The sequence below is a fragment of the Aphelocoma coerulescens genome, chromosome 4 (assembly GCF_041296385.1).
Source record: "Aphelocoma coerulescens isolate FSJ_1873_10779 chromosome 4, UR_Acoe_1.0, whole genome shotgun sequence".
NCBI classification, from domain to species: Eukaryota; Metazoa; Chordata; class Aves; order Passeriformes; family Corvidae; genus Aphelocoma; species Aphelocoma coerulescens.
This window is the reverse complement of record NC_091017.1, coordinates 55,912,059-55,933,774: the sequence shown is the minus strand read 5'-3', so window position 1 is coordinate 55,933,774 and position 21,716 is coordinate 55,912,059. Positions and strand designations below refer to the sequence as shown.

At 36.3% G+C, this 21,716-nt stretch overlaps 1 protein-coding gene across 2 annotated transcripts in view; it reads right to left on the bottom strand.

Annotated features, from left to right (window-relative positions):
- The window catches only part of PDS5A (PDS5 cohesin associated factor A), an 80,239-nt gene that overhangs the window by 10,734 nt on the left and 47,789 nt on the right, over positions 1–21,716 (bottom strand). For both annotated transcript variants that reach the window (XM_069014244.1, XM_069014246.1), the window contains exons 12-29: positions 20,411–20,562; positions 17,118–17,231; positions 16,447–16,528; positions 15,641–15,689; positions 15,374–15,513; positions 14,225–14,340; positions 13,420–13,525; positions 12,563–12,723; positions 9,764–9,887; positions 8,452–8,610; positions 8,137–8,205; positions 7,354–7,490; positions 6,552–6,675; positions 6,073–6,277; positions 5,456–5,570; positions 2,227–2,359; positions 1,494–1,613; positions 273–335 (exon numbers count right to left, since the gene is read on the bottom strand). In XM_069014244.1, the coding sequence (XP_068870345.1) occupies positions 273–335; positions 1,494–1,613; positions 2,227–2,359; positions 5,456–5,570; positions 6,073–6,277; positions 6,552–6,675; positions 7,354–7,490; positions 8,137–8,205; positions 8,452–8,610; positions 9,764–9,887; positions 12,563–12,723; positions 13,420–13,525; positions 14,225–14,340; positions 15,374–15,513; positions 15,641–15,689; positions 16,447–16,528; positions 17,118–17,231; positions 20,411–20,562 (2,169 nt within the window). The remainder of the gene's footprint in view (positions 1–272; positions 336–1,493; positions 1,614–2,226; positions 2,360–5,455; positions 5,571–6,072; positions 6,278–6,551; positions 6,676–7,353; positions 7,491–8,136; positions 8,206–8,451; positions 8,611–9,763; positions 9,888–12,562; positions 12,724–13,419; positions 13,526–14,224; positions 14,341–15,373; positions 15,514–15,640; positions 15,690–16,446; positions 16,529–17,117; positions 17,232–20,410; positions 20,563–21,716) is intronic.

Genomic DNA, 21,716 nt, shown 5'->3' with positions numbered 1-21,716 from the left:
TTCTCTATTTGCATCATAACTTTATGCCAAGCTTATTTCAGTAATGGAAGAAACTGTAATCAAGAACCTGTACATCAGTGTACAGATAACAATCTTGGTGTTGTGTACTCATCAGGTAGTATGTTCAAGGAATTAATTATATGTCATCAAATAAAAGAGTCAAAAATTACTGTACATGAACTCTTAATATAATTTTTAAACCATGACAGTCCAGAACATTTTAAAAATCACAAGTAATATTCAAAGACTTGCAACTTGTCAAAATACAGTACCTTTCCTGTCAAAAGAAGAACCCTTGTCTCTTCTGAAATGTAATTCCTGTCATTGCAGAAATCCTGTATAAAAAATAAAGTAAAAATTAGTTTGTGTTTGATGTCTCAATCTCACCTTTTTTCTTATATACAACTGACTTCTCAAATTAGATGCAACTATCAAGTGTTACACATACTTCACACCATGGAACCTGCTGACCAAGGAGTCAATGTAATAAAGATAGGTGAAACTAGTATTTTGGTGGAGATCTGCAGTGAGCATTACTGAATGACAGTATGCCATACCTGAAACTGGGATGAACATTTTTCCTTCTATTGTGACATGAATTGTTTCAAAATGATACAAAACTGCTCTCCCTATTTGTTCACTTGCACATTTTTAATGGGAAATCTTAACAAAGGAAAGCAGGTGCTCTAAACAAGTTGAAAGTTGCTACCTTTGCCACTCAGAGTATTAGAATTTACACAGGCTGAAATCCTGTAACTGAAAAAGGTAGCTAGCACAGACACCAGCTCACTGTTACATGGCATCTGCCATTTCACAATTAAATAGGAAACTAAATTTTGCTTAAACAGACTCTGGAAAGTTAGTGTTAATTAACACTCTAAGGTACTGAAAAAATGTCAGCCAGTACATTCTCCAGGACAACCAAAACATCAGGTCTGGTCCAGAGCATTACTTGTGCTCCCTTTACACTTTTCAGAACTTGGTCTCTTGGAGAGCAGTAGTGCCACTGCTGACAGCAGAGCTGTACTCGCCACGGTGATTACTAGGCAATAAGAGGACCAACTTGTACAGCCAGCAGAACAGCTGAACAGCTACTGACAGACAGAAACATACCACAGGTAACATACAATAATGTTCCCTTTTTTGGTCTGATTTGCATTCTAATACAGATATACAGTCAGAATATATATATATTCTCATATATTCAGATGCACTTGTAAAACACACTAAAGAAATAATTCAGCAATACATGCTAACATATCAGTATTAATTTCAATTAGCTCTCACCTTGTTACAAGCATTCCTGTCACGTGTTCATAATACACAGATAGCACAGCATAGAGCTGACAAAAATTAATTGCTGATAATAAAAGATGCATTTTCCCACTCATTATCTTGTGGAGATAACCAGCTCTCAATCATTAAAAAAAAAATGTATTAAAAAAAAAATGTATTTCTCCTTACTACTTTGGAAATAAAATTAACAAATTTACCTTTTCAGGTTGTGTAAAAAATTTGGTTGGCAATACAGGGTCCTTGGGTGAATCTGCATTACACAAAGCACTTTTGCTGTTGATTACACATAGTGCTACATCACATACTGTGTAAAGTTTCTAGAGAAAAAAAAGAAAAGCATGCTTTAGGAATTACTGTTTTTACAGTGTAGAAAGAACGCAGTACTTTAGAAAGTTTAAACTATGCATTTAAATAACCACCACTAAGGACATACTTTGTAATTATATCATTAACCATACTGCTGGGTCTTAAAACACGCAGAGAAGTCCTCATTTTTCATATGATTCTATTTATAAAAACTAGTAATACTTTACATGACTATGCTGTACAATTCAACCTCTTGCTCAATCAAATCACCTTAAATGGTTTCTCATCTCTGCTAGAAACAAATGGGTTTAACAGCAGCTGTATAATGCAGTATTTCCCACCCCCAACAGCAGAAGATACTTATGTCAGGAAACTAGGCAGGAGTTGTTAAAATAAGGCAGGCAGTAACAGGAATATTTTTAAAAATTGTAGGTATTATGTACTGGCTGAGGTCAGCAAGGTTTTGTAAGAATGAGATTGGAAACACACAGACAGTGCTTGCAATTAGCAGTGTCTCTAAAAAACCATAAAAATGTCAGAGCTAGTTCTTTCAGACTTTCTGCAAATCCTGCTTGTGAAACCCTCAGCTCACCACCCAGCACTAATCTCAACTGCATTTCTTACTTCATTGGCCTTTGGCTCATCAGGAGACTGAGCATCTCGGGTAAGCTTGATGTTTTCTGACATCTTTTTCATGAAGGCATGGCTATTGTTTTCGTTCTTTGTCATTAAAACTTCAAGCATGAACCACAGGCACCTAAAAAGCCATAAAACCACAAGCAATTACACTCCAGCTTTCATACTACAGCTCCTACATACAGCAAAGCTTTACAAAATTTTCTTTTCGAAACTAGCTTTTTCTTAAGAAACCAAAATCAATTTGAAAACATAAACAGGTAACATCATAAAATGGTGTAAACAGAGTCTAGACCTTTACAACACAGAGTCTTAACTGTACTCCTTGGAGTAAACCTGCCAAATTAGTGTGCTTATTATTACATCTGTAAATACTGCCCAGCCAATCAACTTTTTTCTCTTCCATACATGAATAGAAACAGGAATTCTGGTGCTATCATCACCCAAATGAAATTCTGTAATCACTATCTAAGGCACTATATCCCTATCAACAATGTACCATGAGCACACTCAAGGCAGGCTTAAACAAATCATGCTGCTGCTAGACAGTTACACACACAAGATGGATTAATACTGCAGTTCAAATAGGAGAGGAGATCCAAAAAGCAGGTCAGATTCCTGCTAATGTTCCATATGGGACAAAAATTCTCCCAGGTAAAACATAATGAAATTAGCTTTCCTAGGTTTCTTTCTTTAAATCTTGCTTATTTATAGTGAGAATACATTTTATTTTGACTGAAAGTTTGTTTTAAATTTTTTCAGTTATGATACAAAGCACAACTGGTTCATCCATGCTGTCACCTGCTATCAAGCTCCACAGCTGCATATGGTTAGAGGGTTAACAGTCACAATATGATAAAATAGTACTTAGTTGTAAAGACATATGGGTGGCTCTGAGAAATGCAGGCTTTGCCAGTAGCTAATTCTGAAGCTTTGGAAGAGAGATTATTTCATAGAAAGAGATAATAAAACTCAAGAAAAATAGGATGACTGAACATTAGAATTCCCTGCTCACAAAAGCCCCAATCTTCTTAGCTGATCCAAACTGTAACGAAAGAGATGAAGGGACATTTCTCTCAAAAGCTCAGAGGCTTGTGCATCAAAATACTTACAAAGCTATCTGATGTTCAAGAAACTGTCACTAATCTGACTTGCACCCAAGAGCTACAAAGGCTATAGTAAATCAATCTGTTAGACAGATTTACATCCATCTATCCACTATTTTCAAGAACTTGAATAGGATGAATGCAGGACCAGTAACATACCACCCTGTCCCAAGTTCTGCAAAATCCAGCGTCACCCAAAGATTACTACTTAGAACACATTATACTCTGGTAATTCCAGTTAACTCATATTCAGTATCTTGACTTTCTCATTAAATCAGCAAATTACATAAATAATTATCAACTCTGAACAAGACCTGTCCAAAACAGCAGTGGGATTTTATGTAAAAAAAATAATATGCACCTAGAGGAACACAGTCACATAAAATCATTCTTTGTATCCATTTCAGTAATTTCAGAATATGAATTAGGAAGAGAGACACACTTGAGACAGTATCAAGATAAAAAACAACCAACCCCAAACATACCTCTGCAGGATAAGCTTAAAAAGCTTCATCAGTAACAGTAAGTATCACAGATTATGGTTCAGGAACTGTTAAGTATGCATTTACTGTACATCACTGTATCTAGGCCACGTAAACCAAAACGAACTAGGGAGAAACCTACAAAACACACTGCAAAGCCTGTTTTTCCAACTTTGCAAGCATCTATATTAACACTTTAAAGTGAACACTAAGACACTCAGAGCTGTTAGAAGAAACACTGAATCACATTAAAGAGAAAACATTTTTCTCATATCTCAGGAGACTCTTCAGAGAAGTATTCCTGCCAAAATGCCCCTACAGAGTATTTCTTTGTTTGGAGCAGTCCTTTCTGGCTAGTTCAGCCAGTCTGTGACAAACATGAGGGAGGAAATTCGACAACAAAGAAAAGCTATACAAGGAGCGTCCAAAAAAGCTCTGCACACTAGAAAGTGCTTCTCAGAGAAAGTATTAACTCAGTGACTGAAAATCAGAACTTGTTCCCATGCATTTTGGATAAAGAACATGCTGTAGAATGCTTTTAGATGTTGCCAGGAACAGAAAGTCCTGGGACAAAGTGTAGATTTGTTGATCAGGTAAAAAATCTTCACTGACTTCAGGTCTGACCAGGTGAATCAAGTAACTCAGAAATCAGAGCACACCACGCTTTTCATTTAGAGAAAGAATCAGACTTGGACTGTCGTAAGTGAAGGTGCAAAAAGAATTAAGATCTGAACCAGCTTATTGGTGCCAAAAAAGAAGTGCTTTTTGGATGATGTATGTTGCAGTATGTGGTTATAAATGCCTAATGCAAAACCAACAAACCTCAGTTTCATCAAAAATTAATACAACGAAAAGCCAAAATACTAAAACCAGAGCTGTGTGGTGGGAGAGACAACATGCTTGAACAATTTTTAAGTGTTAACTATATTTTAAAATTTATAAATTCATTGCAAGACGTAAGGAGCAAAAGAAGTTATAATTAAGATGTGAAATATTATTTGAGGCACAGAAGAAGGTCTGAATCTGGAAACAGCACAAAACAAGCTCGTGCCAAGTATGACAATATTGTGTACAGTAATCTGTGCTGAATACATTAACAAGTACTAAGCCTGCACCGCTGACGTACAGTGCAAATGGTAAGTCAGCGGCAAACTTAGAATGAATTCTAGTAGGCTTGCATAGGAAGGGGAAAATAAGTTTCCGGTGAGGCAGGACTTACCCAGCCTCACTGTTTTTGAGCCTTGGAGAAGCGCTCTATTTTAAAAGTTCCAAAATATTTGAACTAACATTACTTGACATCCTGTAAATATTCCGAGGCACAAAGACAAGACTCTAAAATCATTACTTACTTTAAAAGAAGCATACACAACTCACTAATTTGGTATACTACAGTATGACCTACAGGTCACCATTTGGGCTTTCAGAGTATACTGCTAAGCAGTTGTTGATGCCTTCTTCCCATGATTAAAGTGTTCCATATTTCCATTTTTTCCATTTATTGGTTTGCAAGATACTGTTGATAAAACAAATTTTTCTTCTTCCTAATTAGTTTCTTCCTCTTCTTAATCACTTTCTTTCCAAGTGCAGAAAATTCTCAGCATAAGAATTCTAGAATCACTTGACACTTACTCTTTGACATCACGAAGCTGATCAACATCCTGAGGTTTTGTGAAATCTGGATCATGTGCCAGTAAGTGAATCATATATGGTACCACATATTCAGGCAGCAAGGACAGCAATTTTTCTACAGTGACAAAGACAACAAAAAATCGCTTCTATATTACACACATGCATCATAAGAAAAACCTTTTCAAAGTATAACTTTTTCAAACACGAAATGTAAAATTTTGATGTGCATTTTCTTCCTACAAATTTTATTTTTAATGAATCATTAAAAATAAATGAACAGGTTTTACTACTACAAAACAACTTGGTCTTGCTTCAGGAAGAAGGTCATAAAGCCTTAAAGTATCAGGACACAAAATTTTTTTTTGAGCACAATAACTACAACCATAAGAGCACTGTATTTTACATCTGTAATTATCAGCAATGTACAGAGGAGTATTTTATGGTTTATGCCAATACTGAACTAAGTAAATTTAGGTTTGAATGTGTCTAATAGAAAGATGAGAAACAGATTAAACTTATCTGGTGTTTCTTTACAAAAGCCAATTGCTTAAGGTTTAATATTTATTCCTCCCAGTTTAGTATTATTGTATTATTAACAATTTTACTGAAATACTAACCGTTAGCCATAGGATTCTGCTTAATGTATTCTCTTCGTATACTGATGTTTTTGAGCAAGCACTGTCTGGCATGTGCTCTTCTCTCCTTCACAGGGTCTTTGGCACACAAAGCAAAGATTGCCATATATTCCAAAGGGAGAAGTAATTTCACAAGTGCCTTATGCAGCTTCTGAGCAAATATCTGCCTCACTTGGTAGCACTCATCCTACAGCAACACAAACCATAAAAGTGCAACCATCAAAATGCTGGTCTTAAAAAAAAAAAAAAAAAAAAAAAAAGGCACTCAAGGTGGAATTATGAGGAGGTATTTTAAAAATACAAACAGGAGCAGCACAATAAACATTTGAAATTGAGATTTCAATAACTCTTGTGAAAGCTGCAGTGAGGAACAGAATATACTGTGTAGAAGCAACAAAAGCTCAGATGTAAGGACTCAGAATTCAATTAAGGGTCACTTCAATTCTAATGCAGTTACTTACATTAATGACGAGTGCACAGAGCTGGAACTGTTCTGGGGTAATTATTTCATGGTAACAGGGTTCCTGTGCAAGCTTCATTATTGCACTACCAGCAGCTAATCTCAGTCGAGACATATCTGATTTACTAAACATACCAGAGAAAAAAACCCCAAAAAATTAATCACAGTTCACCACAACTATCCTTAAATTACCTGCATGTCTCAATTTCTTTTTACAAGATCAATGACCAATCAATGAAGTTGCAGTAATATAGCTTTACATCAAGCCAAACTAACCTTACCAAATTTGTGAAAAATAGTGTTCTCCTTTCCCCACAAAAAACCCCTACCTCCATTAAAACAATGAAATGAGATGAGTCAAGTTTCTTGTTTTCCTATCACTGTCTAAATGAAAGCAACGCTTTTGCCAGTTTTTCTTTCTTTCCTTCACCCTCACAATGAAGCCAAGGAGCAGTTACCTCATAAGCTGGAATGAAGAAGCTCCACTCAAGATAAAATCTAACATGCTTGGGAGTTGGTTAACACTCAATTGTTTTCAAAGGTACCTCTGCAGGTGTTTTATTCTCTACAATGTCTTTTACTAGGAAAATAATCTAATTAGGAACTCTGTAGGCATTAGCAAATTGCAAGAAAGAAGGAGTATCTAATATAATTTTATGCTGCCATTCCACTCCTAACATACTCTGATCATATCTGCAGCCAACATTGTGCTGACCTTAATATTCCAAAAGCACTCTAAAAGAACCGACACTTTGAAATTCTACAACAAAATTTATGGAAGCCTGAAACAAACAAAATCTGACCTGATTCGCTTCTGTTCTGTCAAGTCTCCTTCACTGACGAGCATGGCTGACAATAACCGGAGTGTGGAATTTGCGGATTTTGACTGGTTGTTTTTCATGCCCAACAACCAGCGTACCAAAAGTTTAATTGCTTGCACCTATCACACACAAACAAATCAACAATCAACTTACTTGCCAAAGCTGGTAAGTTACTAAAACCTACTGTTGTCAAATTGAAACTCCCATAGATCCTTGTGTATTAGAGATTTTGAAAGGAACACAATGAAGCAGTAAATATTTAGAGTGATGAAGGAAGAAGCAGTCTTTGTGATCTCAGGACACTTCAACTATGGTCCACTGTCTTTGCAGAAGTGCATCTAGAGGATGCAGGATACTTGCTATATGATTAAAAGTAAGAGCAACTAGATAAAAATTCCTAGAAATGGCCATAATTAGATTCATATTTGTCAGGGTCTCAATTTATTTCATTTATTTTATTTATTTGTTTACAAGTCAGTAAAGTCAAAGGAAAGTTACCTTCATTGTAAGGAGAACTAAAATTTTTGAATCTCTTGTTTTCTCAACACTCAGAATAATTAATATCAGTAAGTGAAGACAACAGAATGCATAGTTTCTATCAGTTTTATCAGTTCTGTGTATAACCCAGAAAACCAATAATATTCTAATAGGACTAATAGAAAAACACTTGAAGGGATTTATTCCAGTATTTCCCATTGTGCAACTTGAAGAAAAGTAAATTTTAATTGCAGATATACACATTATTACTGACAGCAGATAACACACCTTTGCTAGTACTTCTGGAGAGACTTCTTCATCTGGAGACCACAATTTTCCATTTTTCTCACCTGTTGACTATAGAAATTCATGTAAGTTTACAAACTGGTTCAATTCATACAAAAAATATGTAAAAATAGAAAAAAGTCACGGACTAGGCTTTCTTTCACCAAAATACCTTTTAGAATGCAATTATCACTGTACTAACCACTTACAGAGTATTACTTTATGGACTCATTTGACAAAAAAGCTCTATTCCCCACAGAGTTCATAATAGGCAAAGAGCATAATAAGCACTTAAAAAAAAAAAAAAGATAATCTTACCCTGTCATTCATTAGGAGATCCTTCACAATGAAATTTGCAACAACAGATTTCATTGGAGAAGCAAACTGGTCTGGAGCCAACATAGAAATATGACCCAAAGAGACCAAGGGAGTTATAAGCTGTTCTGGTACATCAGCATTCAAACTTCTACTAAGAGGCTGAGGAAGGAAAAAGAAAAAAAAAATTCAACTTCAGTTAATAAGCTAGCATGGCTTAAAATAGTTTATTTTACTGCTGGATTGCTGATGAATTTCACTGTTTTTCCAAAAGAATGAATAAAATTAACAATCAAAAGTATAAAGAACACCATTCCTTATTCAACAGAGTAAACAAAAATCTGACATAAGGTAAGTACAAAACAAATTCTGTATTCTCTTCTTATTTTAACATGAAACACATTCAAACCTGACAGACGTGGGAAAAAACTTTGACTCAATTCTGTTCAGAATTTGTGAAAACCTGAATCCCAACTGCCAATGGTCGAAAACAGCAGCCAAAACCTTGGAAACCACCAGGGACATTTCTACTAGCCATCAGCATTTACCTTCCAGGTAACAGTCACCAGGACACTTCCTGTATCACCCCACACCATTGCATCATATTCTGGTACTAGGGGGGGAACAAGAACTCTCAAAGAAGTCTAAGCAGAGATCGAGCTCTGCAAGCTTTTCACACTTATAAACGACGCACAGGTTCAAAGACAGCCAAGATTAAGAACCTAAAATATTTTACAAGAGCAGATTAATAATGTTATTATTTGAAAGATAATAATAAACTCACTGCTCTGTATAGAAAGTCTTTTTTGCTTAATTACTTGTCTGAGGAAACAGTAAGTGAGCAGTAAACTGATGTCTGAGCTTACAGTCAAGTTGTTCTGCACTAAGTGCCTTAGTGAGGCAAGGCTGTATGTGCAAAGACCTTAAGGCAAGGTAATTCAACACAGGTGGAAAGTAGGGGATGTTATCTCTCATTTAGTATCTGCTAAATGAGTCCCCATGGGATTTGCCATGGATCAGTCCAGCATTTTTAGCTTACTTCCCCCAAACTTCTCCCATGTAGACAAAAAGGAAAACCTTCATCTATCAGACATGAGAATATTAGTAAATCGTGACTTTAAGACACAAATATTAATAACTTGCTATTGTAAAATGAATGACTTATCTCAACTACCATACACCTGTAGGCTTCCTGACCTCATAAGCCTACGTTATAAATTCCTATGGTTTATCTGTTAATAAACAGTAGGAATTCATTTTAATGACCAGTACCAATTAATAACAAACAAATCTTAAAAACAAAGGCAAGACATACCTCAAAGATCTGTGCAAGTTGTACTTCTTTATTTGAAAATATGGCATGTATACAGTGAACAGCTTGTTTTGCCTGATGAGGAGTGCCTCTTTTTGCTTTCTGATGCAAAATCGGAATTAGTGTTCTGTGAACATTAAATAGAATACTTCAAAATGCAATTTGCAATCTACAAAAAAATTGCTTCACACATACAAATCTATCCTCACTGTCTTATAAATCAAGCATCCTTTGAAGTCTGTTCAGGAAAGATCACAATCACCAACTAAAAAGCAGGACAGAATTGTATTTAGTAATACTTGTTGAATATCTGACCGTACACATACAAGAAGAAAACAGCTCACAGGAAAAAAAATCAAACATGAAAGAAATTAATGGTCAAAATAAAGCTGTTTAGGAAGACAAATGGAAGGTGGGAGCAATATGACAACTTCAGTTTGGGTGAATTCCTGGACTTATTATCTGAGCCTGGGAATGACAGGGCTGAAGAAAATCTGTGAAAGCTAAGAATAACCACTAAACATCAGTGTGTTTACAGGCTTTTACAACTGGAACTTTTAATTGCAATGTATACCCAAGTAAACAACTGCTTTGTTGTGAGATTTTGAATTTGAATCTCCTGAAATCTCTCTGCTGATCAGAAGGCACCAAAGGAAAGTGCAGGGCAGAAGCCACTCCAGAGGCCAGGTCCAGGCTGGCCAGATGGTTCAGTTTCCCTCCCCAGGCAGTGCTGGAAGGCATGCCTGTCCCCTCGGAGCTCAGCAGCTGAGACACTAACTCGGGAGGCTCACCCTGCACCTCACCCAGCAACTGACAGAAAAAACAAAATTGCCCAGGAAGTCTGACACAGAAACATCCCCAAAATTTTCCCTGCTTTCCTGAAAAGCTCTTTCACAATACAGTATTCAGTACATGGATTATTCAGCATCCACCATTCACTGACACATTCTACATAATGAAAATCAGCAACCACAGGCCAAAGAGCAACTTGCCGGGTTGAAGGAATCAAACCTCAAACATTTTCCTCAAAACCCCCACAAAATCCAAAACCAAACCAAAGACCCTCAGAAACATGTTAACGGTATTGTGAAGTAGAAAATCTCTTCTCAAACATGCCAAGATTCCACAAATTGGATTAAGAACCAAAATAGTAAAGAATTCAGTAAAACCTACAGAGTTGAAGTAAGCTTCAATGCCTAATCTACAGTTTTCATGGTGTTAAGTACACGTACATTAAAGTGTCTTTGCCAGGCCCTGGTGCAGCAGTTATAAACCGCACCTCAGCACATCCCAACTCACACAAATCTGCAAAAGGTGAAACCTGACACATTGACATGCACCTTTACATGTTTACACCTACAAGTTTACACATGGTCCACAGGCTCTCTTTGAGCATGGCCAGTGCTTCCATCAGGCTCCCGAGTCAAACGGTAGTCTTTGTCCATGAACTGGTACAAAAGCCCTATTCATTTCCTGTACAAGGAAGAACTTGAGCAGCCACAGCTGAAACACTGCTTCAAAGGACAGCAAGTAGCCTGCTCACAGCAGCCTTTAAAAAAACCCCAAGCCACAACAGGTCACTTGAAACAAACTATCATGTTGATTGTATCAAATCTTTCATTTATGATAAAGATTTTTGAATACATGAAATCTGGAACATCTTCTTGTCCTCAGTCTCCTTTTTCTTTGTGTCAAGTGTAAACACTGACGTGGCTTTTGGCTTTCGGAACGCCAACCTGACTTGCCTGGAAACCATGCTACATCCACTTTGACAGTAACATTTTTAAGTTGAGACCTCCCAGACTAAACTGCACCAATACCTGGCTAAGGCACAAAGTCAAAGAAAAAAACAGCAATACCAGATCCTTTGAGAGAACATGATATAGCCCAGCAATACAGAGTCTTGATTCAATTCTGGCAGGGAACCAAAGACACTTGGGACTATACTGGGAACTGTACTGACAATGGGGACTACTGGGCTTTTCCTTCTCTTTACCCCTACAGATGTCTTAAAACCTATCTCATATACCTGAATTTGTAGTATTTTCCTTTTGTCCAAAATCTGATGCACATTCCAAAGAATCACTGAGGTTACGGCTTTAATTTACAGCAAACTTAGAAGTGGACATTGGTATGTATTTTAGCATGGCAATATCCAAAATGCTATTTCAATATATGAGAACTTGAAACTCATGATTTATAATCTGGACACATTAAGTTACTTACAGGCTGATTTTAAGGTTTCAGATGTTACTCACAAGGTATTTAATAGTCTGTGAATAGTACATTATGCAGCTTTAATCAGCAGCACAGCATGAATTGCATGACAACTTACAGACAGCCAATTATTCCTTGCTAGAAATTCATGCCTGCTTTCAGATTTTGCTTCCCATCTTGTTTAATAACAAACAGAGCTGTTAACCATATCAGAGATTATATCTGCATTCCTTACAAAAATAGAAAAATTGTGTGAAGGACAGACATGAGTAGAAATTATGCCAAGGAATTATATTTTTGCTGTATTTTTGCTGTTTCTTATTTTGTAAGCTAGGAAATTTGCTATGCACTGGTTTTAATGTGTCTATTATAAGAAGATTTTTAAGAAGTTCCTAACATGTTCAGTAAATATGTAAAAACAGAATTTAAAAATGAAGGGATGGGGACAGAAAGATACTGAAGGAAATCAAAACCATGGAAGAGAAGCTGTTCATATTAACAAGACTATATAGGGGCAACACACTGAATAAACCATCAAGAGGGAGAATTCCAGATATGAAAAGCAGCACATAACAGAATACTCACGATCGTATCTGTGGCAAGTCTGTTTCTATTTTGTGACCCGTGTTTCTGAAAATCTGTATGGCTGCCTCAGCTACCTTATCATCTTCCATCCTGAGGCACTGCAGTAGAGACTCATAGGTCTCTGCAGAGTGGAACGAGGTAGGATGTGTAAAGGACAGAACCTGCAGATACACATTAAAACAAAGGTATATTTATTCATAGTAAATTAATAATCAGAAAAACTAAATGACAGCTGTTTATTAACATTACCATCAATATAAATAGCTGTTAGATGCCCATATGAAACTATTACATTCAATAACTGAACTGAAATTTTAATTTCCCCAGAATCTATAGTCCCTGAGCAGAAAAGAAACCAAGAAGGTTAAGATATCTACAAACAAAACATGGGCTACTGTTTTACAGGCTATTTCAAATCTTTCTTTCTCCCCCTTCCACTTCTCAGCACCACTGAAAACACAAGTTCCCTTTCTTTTGCTACATGATGAGGCTCTTGAGCTAACTGCTTGCTTTCCTTCCAGTGTCATACATGCCCCAAAGAAGGTCTCTCCCAGTTTCCCTGTTCTCTTCCTTTCACTTCACCTCTACACCATCTTCTCTACTACTTCCCTAAGCAGGAAACAATTTCTGCTTTAACATGTACATTTCAATTCTTGGCACCCTTTTCAAAACATACTTCTTCCAACAAACCATCTTTTTCATTATTCTTCTTTCAAGTGAGTATTAATAACCAGTTTCATACATTAAAAAAGTAATTATCTAAGTAATAACTATTAAAGCCATGCTAACATTAATTCGTTACTCATACCACTTTTGTTCCATCCACTATAGATTACAGCTGCATTAATGTAGATTACCTTGAGAAGTTCAAGTCCTGCACGAATAGCAGTATCAGGACTTACACCCTCCTCTTCATCATCAGCTGTCCCCTCTATGGATTTATTCATTAGTTTTACTAGTGCACTGAAATGAGAGATACAAAAAGAAACAAACAAGTATGACAATGTTAAAGGTTGGAGATATAAGCAAGATTACTTGGTTTTCACAACATAAAAAGGGAAGGCAAAAGTCCTTTGGGGGTGGTGTTGGCATTGCTGTTTAGTTTTTGCTATTTTTATTTAAGTTATTACATTAGTCCTTTTCCTTCTAATTTCACTTTCTGCAAAACTAATTCTTTAGGGCGAAAAAAATCCATCCCAAAAAAACCCCACCATGCTGGTGGCATTAGATCAACACATACTTGCACAAGTTTCAGAATGTAATTAGGTTGCCAGACAAGTCTCAAAAGAAATCAAAACATTCTCTTACGCAATCCCACAAAAGCTAATTAATTCAGATGCTATATGGAAGACTGTTGCAGTTAACTATGTGAAAATTATGTTCATAGTTTTCACCTGAAGCCCCACAAATAGAATTTTCACCATGAACTACTAAATTTTTAAAATAATTTTGCAGACAGCACCACAGAACAGCATCCAAAAAAACTGCATCCTCTAGGTTGCTGGGAATGAATACATCTACATAATTTAATTAGAAACTCACCCACACATTCAGTGCTAAGACAGACCAATTCAAACCCCAAGAAAACTATTTTTTCTTTTGCCATTTCTATCACCTTTATAATCATCCATGAGTCAATTGCTCATGATCTTTCAAACTTACCTAATGGCTTCTGAGTCAATATGTACAGGGGCAATTCTTTCCAAAAGAAATTTGACCATTTCCAGAAAAGGATTTGTTGGCTGCTTCGGATTTGCAAGTTTCCGGGCTATCTCCCTCTACAAGAATGTTAGGTACAAACAAGAATTATACTCATTTTACTTACTTCTTAAGTATGTTGAGTAAGCTAAATATAGTCACTTCTTTTTACCACAGTCCATATAGTGAAACATATTTTAAGGGGGGGGCTGTTGGTATCTCCACACCGCTCTTTATCATGTTATATTCAAAGGAGCAATACTTACAAAACTATTTAAATAGGTTTCTAGTTAAGAGTTCTTCAGGGGTTCTTAAGAATTGCAGCCCAGATTCAAAACAGAATCAAGGAAGAGTGCAGTGCACAGAATGTGTGTTTGCTGTCAAGTGTAATCCAGAAAACTGGGTAACCCTGTAGTACGTGAAACCTCATAGGAATGAAAAAGTTGTCCTGCTCCCTTCCCTGCACAATTTCTGAGGTATTAGACAAAACCCAAGAAGTCTATATTTGTTTGTAGATACTCTTTGTGATCACTGTAATTTCTGTCAATGAAATTGCTTACTTTGCTTTGGACCACATAAAAAAAAAAATCTGTGGTGGTTGGCAGAATCTGGAAAAGTACAATTTAATACTAAGGTGTGTATTTTCCTCAAAGAGGTTAAAAACCATGAGAAAGACTGATCTCAAAATATTATTTTGAGGATATAGGATGAGGATATAGGATTCATCATATAGGATGAAAAATAAATTAATAATATGTAGATGGTAATAGATAACTTGCTGGTACTTGGAAGCTGAATCAGTGTGAGAAGACAGTTTGGGAACCCCACCATGAAAGAGGCACTCGAAATAAAATATTTTAAAGAAATAAATTAGTCTTTTAGACATTATGCTTGTTGCTCATAATCGCAGGAAGGAATAAAACTAACGTTTTCTTAAGATGGTGATCCTAATTATCTTTTTCCTAATCTCTACAGGTTAACCAAAAAGGCATTTTATGAAAATTGGAAATGTGTAAAAACCATGTTTAGGTAATTAAGGATACCTTTAATTCCAGGTAGCTATTTTAAGCACAAATACTTATTGTATAAAAGTCTGCTTTTCCATTTCCTTACCACACAGACATCTGCCTGTTTACAAGAACACGTAGGGCTAATTAACAGTTCAAGCTGGGACCGAAGTTTTTCATCATCACCCAAAACCTGATTGAATTTCTTCACAAAATCTTGTGCCTTTCCAGGATCTGGAAGGTTTTCTGTATGATTAAAAACAGTTTAACATGAGATAAATTTGCCACTTCAGCATGCCAAGATTCACAGAAATAGTTTCCAGGAATGTTGCAGTAGTTTATAGAATGTTTACAGAAAGTTATTAACACTTACTTGCTATGGTCATCAGCTTCCCAAACATGGCAGCACTGTTTGCTTCTGACTGAGGACAACAGCAAAAACAGACAAACAAATCAGCCATTTCTCCTTTATAAAATACACCTTTAAGCTGGTCTGTTAGTTCTTCTGCAGCACTACTTTCTACTCCTGAATCTTATGTTTTATGTTTTTGTTTTAAGAATAGATACTGGAATAGTGTAACTATGATTAGCAGCTACTACACACAGAAAGGGGAAAAATCTTGTAACATCAAGAAACCGCAAAAATTTATTAATTCACCTAACAGGTCAAAATCAATTGTTGGAAAAAGACCCCAGTAGCCCCCAAAACAGGAAATTTCCACAAGCCCACTCTCTCACCAAAACCCCAAAGCAATGCCCTTCTACTCCTTCTACCTAAGATTTCTACTAGTAAAATTCCAGTATAAATACTTAAAAACTTGTTTTTTCTAAGCAACAAAGAAATCACTGCTTTATGTTATAATATATTCCATTTTCAAAACGTGTTAGAAAGTGAAAAAGAAAAAAGGTCTATCAAAAGCAAACAAAAAAGCTTTGAAACTTTTTAAACTTCTTCCGAAGTTCTTCAGTAGTACTATGAAAGAATGTTCAACAGAAGGAGGTCATATACCTTCAAGTATTACAGAAAGCAACTTTACTCAATGAGAATGGAACATTGTCTACATACAGAAATCAGCGAATAACAAAGTTACACTGAACAAATAATACAGTATTAAAACCCCCCAGTAAATTAGTCCAAGAGGTCCACTTGATAAAGTATAAATATTTTCAAAACCGTACAGTGGGCTGCTTATGCAAATCCAGCAATTCTCGTACATGACTCCTTAGCATGTTCTGGCACTTCCACATCTCATTCAGTGCTCTGAAAAAACAGGAAACCAGAAAAGAAAAGCTTCTTCATGACAAGAACATGCTGGATGTTTTAATAAACAAGACTGTTTATTTACCTTAGAAGTGCAACACCTGCTAGGTACAATCAAAACTTAGTGAGTATTAAAAATAACTGTTCAAAACAAGGTGGAACTGATTTTCTCTTTTTACTGAATATCGTCTCTCTTGCAACAATGCAACATGTGCAGGACACCCACAGTATTTCTTAAAACCACACAAATAAAAAACGGGCCACCATCAACCCGAATTCAGTTACAGGTATTTTCCTCATGGTCCCTAATATAGAGCAAACCTATAAATCATCACTTGCACACTTTTAAGTCTGCATTGTTCTTATTTTATGAAAATGAATGGATAAAACCACTCTTCTCAAATACCATGGGATCTTTTTGTCTAATGGATGTGTTGAGTTTGTATCTAATAGGGAAATGTTTTGAAATACTATGCTACTTGCAAATAATGCTAAGCATCCATTATTTTTATTATATAATACAAGTAAGATAACAGATGTTAGAAAAGCCTGAGAAAGCAAGTATTTGTTGAATACAAACCATACTCACTTGACAGCATTTGGATCCAAGCTAGCATACAAATAGTACAAACACTTCATTCGCTCTTCTGTTTCCAAATTGTGTGGAACAAGATACTGAGCAAAGATTTTCTCTACCAGTAATCTGCAGAAAAGGAAGAAAAAAACTGTACATGCTGAACAGCAGTGATACCTTTCAGACAAGCTGAAAAAGCAAGAAATAGTGCAAGTCATTAAAACTAGATTTTTCAACAAAGAAAAGAAGACACAATAGTAGTGGCGTTTTCCTCAGCTGTAAAGATTCCTTCCACTGCTGATAGAAAGATTACCAAGAACTGCTCCATGAGAGCTTTTCCACGTTCATTCACCTCTAAGAGGGAGTAATCTCTCACCATCCAAATTCTCCCTGTCTTTATGATCTGAGAATTTCCCTTTGTTTATTCTAATATTTAGAAGGAAGGAACACAGTAAAAAGCTCAAATAAAGGAGAAAGAATACAAGAATAGAACTCAAAGGGGAGAAAAAGTAAAAACCTGAAGTATTCTCGAGGGAATGGTTAAGACTGACTGTTGTACCCAAGAAACTACTCATTATTCTAATACACAAGCTAAAAATCAGGAGTAAAATGGTGGAGATGAAGGAACACCAAAACATACACAACTAAAGGGACAAAAGGAAAACTAAGAGAGAACAAACCAAACCAGAAAAAGCATTCTCCAATTATCTTTCTTAAATACACATTTAAAGTTTTACATTAAATACCAACTTTGAACTACAAAATACAAGTGAGTAGTTCATCTAATCATAGCCCCTCCAAATGAAAGAACATTCAAACATTAATTTATTTCATCCTAATGAAAGCTGTGCACAATGTTCAGCTACAGAGTTTGATATTTATGGACAAATACTGTGTGTGCTTGAATTTTAAAACTTTTTCACTATGTACTAGTACTAGCAAGTACTCTGGGAGTGCCTTGTACAGAGACCACAGCTGCACAGATCAAACACACCTTTTTTCTGCTCACACAGCTTATTTCTGTTCAAAGAAAATTCCAATAGACATGATGGCAAGGCAGAGAAATAAAAGGATGACCATGAATATGTATACAACTATTTCAAGACAGCTCATTAGTATTAAAGAAAACTTGGCTTTGCCTCTTTAAATGTACACTTTCCCACTGGTAACTCCAAGAACTAAATTGTCTGGGGAACAAGACCTTCAGATCTCAAGGGACTCTATCTGTTTAACACACTAGGAGATTGGAGGCATCAGAGTTCTTATCAATTTATGAACATTGCTCAAGCCCATGCCTCTATAGATACATGTTCTAGAAAAGCTGTCAATACAAATGGAGAGACTGTACCAGCCCTGTTGCTCAGGGTCAAGATTTACAAAGCGGGAATAACTCCAAGCCACACTTCTCTCCTGTGAGGAAAATGACTGGCTAGCTTAACAATAGTTGGTAACAGGGCACTGTTACAGATGTGGTCATTTCACTCCATTCTTTATGTATTAATTGTAAAACATAGAAGCTCAGAGAACACATGAGAGGCAGCTCTTACAGTTAGAAGTCTTCAGTCTTGAGTAGCTGTGTACATCAACAGTCAAGCAACAACAAAAACATTATCAAGTGACCAAGTTATCAATTTGTGGAAAAAACATCTATTCTATTCCACTTCATGCCTGAACTCTGTGTGATACTGCACTATTATCTTCTGAAAGAACTGTGTTATCCATGCAGCCTCTGGAAAATACTCCAAGGCTCAGAGCTGTCCACTGCTACTTTTTATCCTCTCTGATGAATTACTGAAGGAAAATAGGCCAGAGTCAGCTAATTTTGTCTCATGCTTGATTATGTGTTTAAAGGATTGGATAGACTCTGTCTTAAAAGATCATAGCATTTCTATAGCTCTTCAGGTGTTAAATCTTTAAAATCCTGACAATAACAGAAATACATTTATCACTCCCACTGAGATCAGGAAATCAACCCAATGGTGTGACTGAACAAGAACTTCATTGGCAGCCTTAAAAACTAGTAGAATTTGAATTAAAATTCAGGGTACCTAGAAGACTGAGAAGAACATTAAAAATCAAGCCACCAATCTTTCTGTGTGGATACCCAGAAAACAAACAGGATACAATCCATGCCTCCTCATGAAAAAGCTAGTTTCAGTGGTATAATCAGACTTTCAGAAGTCATGTCAGAGAAAAGAAACTCAGCTTTGATGACACTCTGTCCTTAAACTTCCTTGCCTCGTTTCCAACAGTGTTCTGCATTTGCTGTGAGCAGAAATATAGAAAACATCTGCCTCATTCACTATACAACTTTGATTCATTCTCTGTCCACTATCAAACCTGTGTACTGACAACAAGATGTGAATATGGTAGAAAAACCAGAAACCTCTCAATGCAAACTATAATATATTTTTATGTACGTGCTGAACTAGCTTTGTATAAACTATGTGAAGATCTCCAGAGTTTCAAAAATGGTGCCAACTAATCAAATATGTAACTCTGGCCCACTTATGATCAGCCAGATGAACAAAACAAGAGCCTTCACCACTGCAGTGGCTAAAAATTTAGTATCATAACTGGCAACCGAAGGGGGCTGTTAGCTCATTCAGACTAACCACCAAGATAACAAAACATACTGAAGTAGTAGACTGTGTAAGGAAGGTGCTAAGAAGCACTATACAGAATTTTGAGTCTACCATACTAAAAATCTAGGATGAAATTCTACCTTTGTGGGATCTCACAGTTTGTTTCTGAAAGACTATTAATAATTGTCCAAAACCTTGACCAAAATATGTTTTTCAACACCAAAATGGTGTTTCAAAAAGTCGAAGGGACTGAGTGACAACATACAGAAGACGAAACAAATGTGAAAGCTCCGGTAATGTTTCTTCAGCTTTTGGTCTACCTAAAGGGTCCATACCAAAAGGAGAGGCTTGTGCATGTACTGTGCTGTGCACACACGTAACACACACGGATCATGGATTTTAACAGCCTGGCCTCTGGAAAGCAGTGAGGCAAACAAGAACTGGCATAGTAAATGCCAAATTTGACAGGTTTTTTTCTACACAGTACTTAGTTAAAGAAAATCTACTACCATCATAGATCTAGTTCCACCAATATATAAAAATGAATCCATGAAAAAACAATGGAACAATACTGAATATCTGCATATATATCTTCATGATTATTAATTAAATACACCATACATCAACCCACAAATACAGAATCCAACAGCTTTCACAACATAAAGACATATTTTCAGAGTATCTCTCATCACGATAAAATTAGAAAGACTTAGATTGACTCACTTGTCATCAATGCTATTTTGATAATATATGTGCAAAAGTTTATCCTTTATCCAGCTCACTTTCTCTGCAGCATCTTTTCCAGCCTCAGCATGAAGACAATACTTCTTGTACAGCTGCGCAAGACCCATCATAGCTTCTTTTCTTACTCGCCACTTGAGAGGGAAGAAATGAAAAGAAGTTGGGGAATTGGTTTTGGCAAATAAAAAATAAATCACACATACAAAACAGTAAAGATGTAGAAACATGAAAGACAAAACAGCCACTTTCTGATCTATATTTAGACACTTCAAAAGCTGAAAAGTGCTGTTTAAAGCCTCTAGATGAGAATTTGCAAAGCCTGTGTAAGGGTTTTGTTCCCAGTACTGTGCAGATTAAATATTGTCAGTATCCCAGAATCCAGTACTTCTCTGTGCTGAGCAAAGAACATCTGGGAGCTAGCCAGCAGAAAAGAAGTTAAGTACAGCTTAACATGTACGCCTGAATAAGTGTCTTACTGAGTCAGGATTTGGAAGGCTTATCTATTCAGAGACAGGCCCAAGAGGTGGCAGACTTCTTTCTTCCCATCTTATAGCAGCCTTGCGAGAAATGGGAGATCTGGAGCCTAGGCTGAGCCAAACCTGCTAGGGCTTGAACTCTTAGGCCACTTTCCAGGGCAGTCGGAGTGGCCCATTTTGCTGAAGCCTTGAAGCAATTGCTCTAAGACTCCAGGGATTAAGGAAAAAACCCCCAGAGTACAACAGCTACAGGAGGAGTTCATGGGTTCTCACCCTTGCCTTTGGTGATCATACTTTATCCACTCAAGTAAACAACAAATATCTCATTATTAAACAATTTACCAGACAAGATCCATAAGCTCTCCTATGCTGACTTGTGCAAGGAATCATACCACAACTGATTTGAGGATTAATTTAGACAGCATAGTGTCTCATGCTGAATGATTTACACAGAAAACCTCTGAAGAAACTTGTTTTCCCACATCATTTAAAAGAAATGCATGAAATTCAAACTGAAAGAGATAATTTCTTCCAGAACACACTAGGTATCACTTTTGGCCTTGAACTCCCAAGGACTAACAATGCTGAGATCATTTCACCCTATGAAGCATAAATGTAGATAGTATTTTTCATACTGTGCATAACTTTCTCAATCTTGTTAAATGGAAGGCTTGTCTCAGTAACACTGAAGTACCGCACATTTAATTTCTTAATGGTTTTGGCTAAATGAATTCCTTTGCTTGAAGGGAAAAGAAAAGACAAATCTTGAAGATAATACAGCTTATGTCATCACAAGACACCACTGGCTGTTG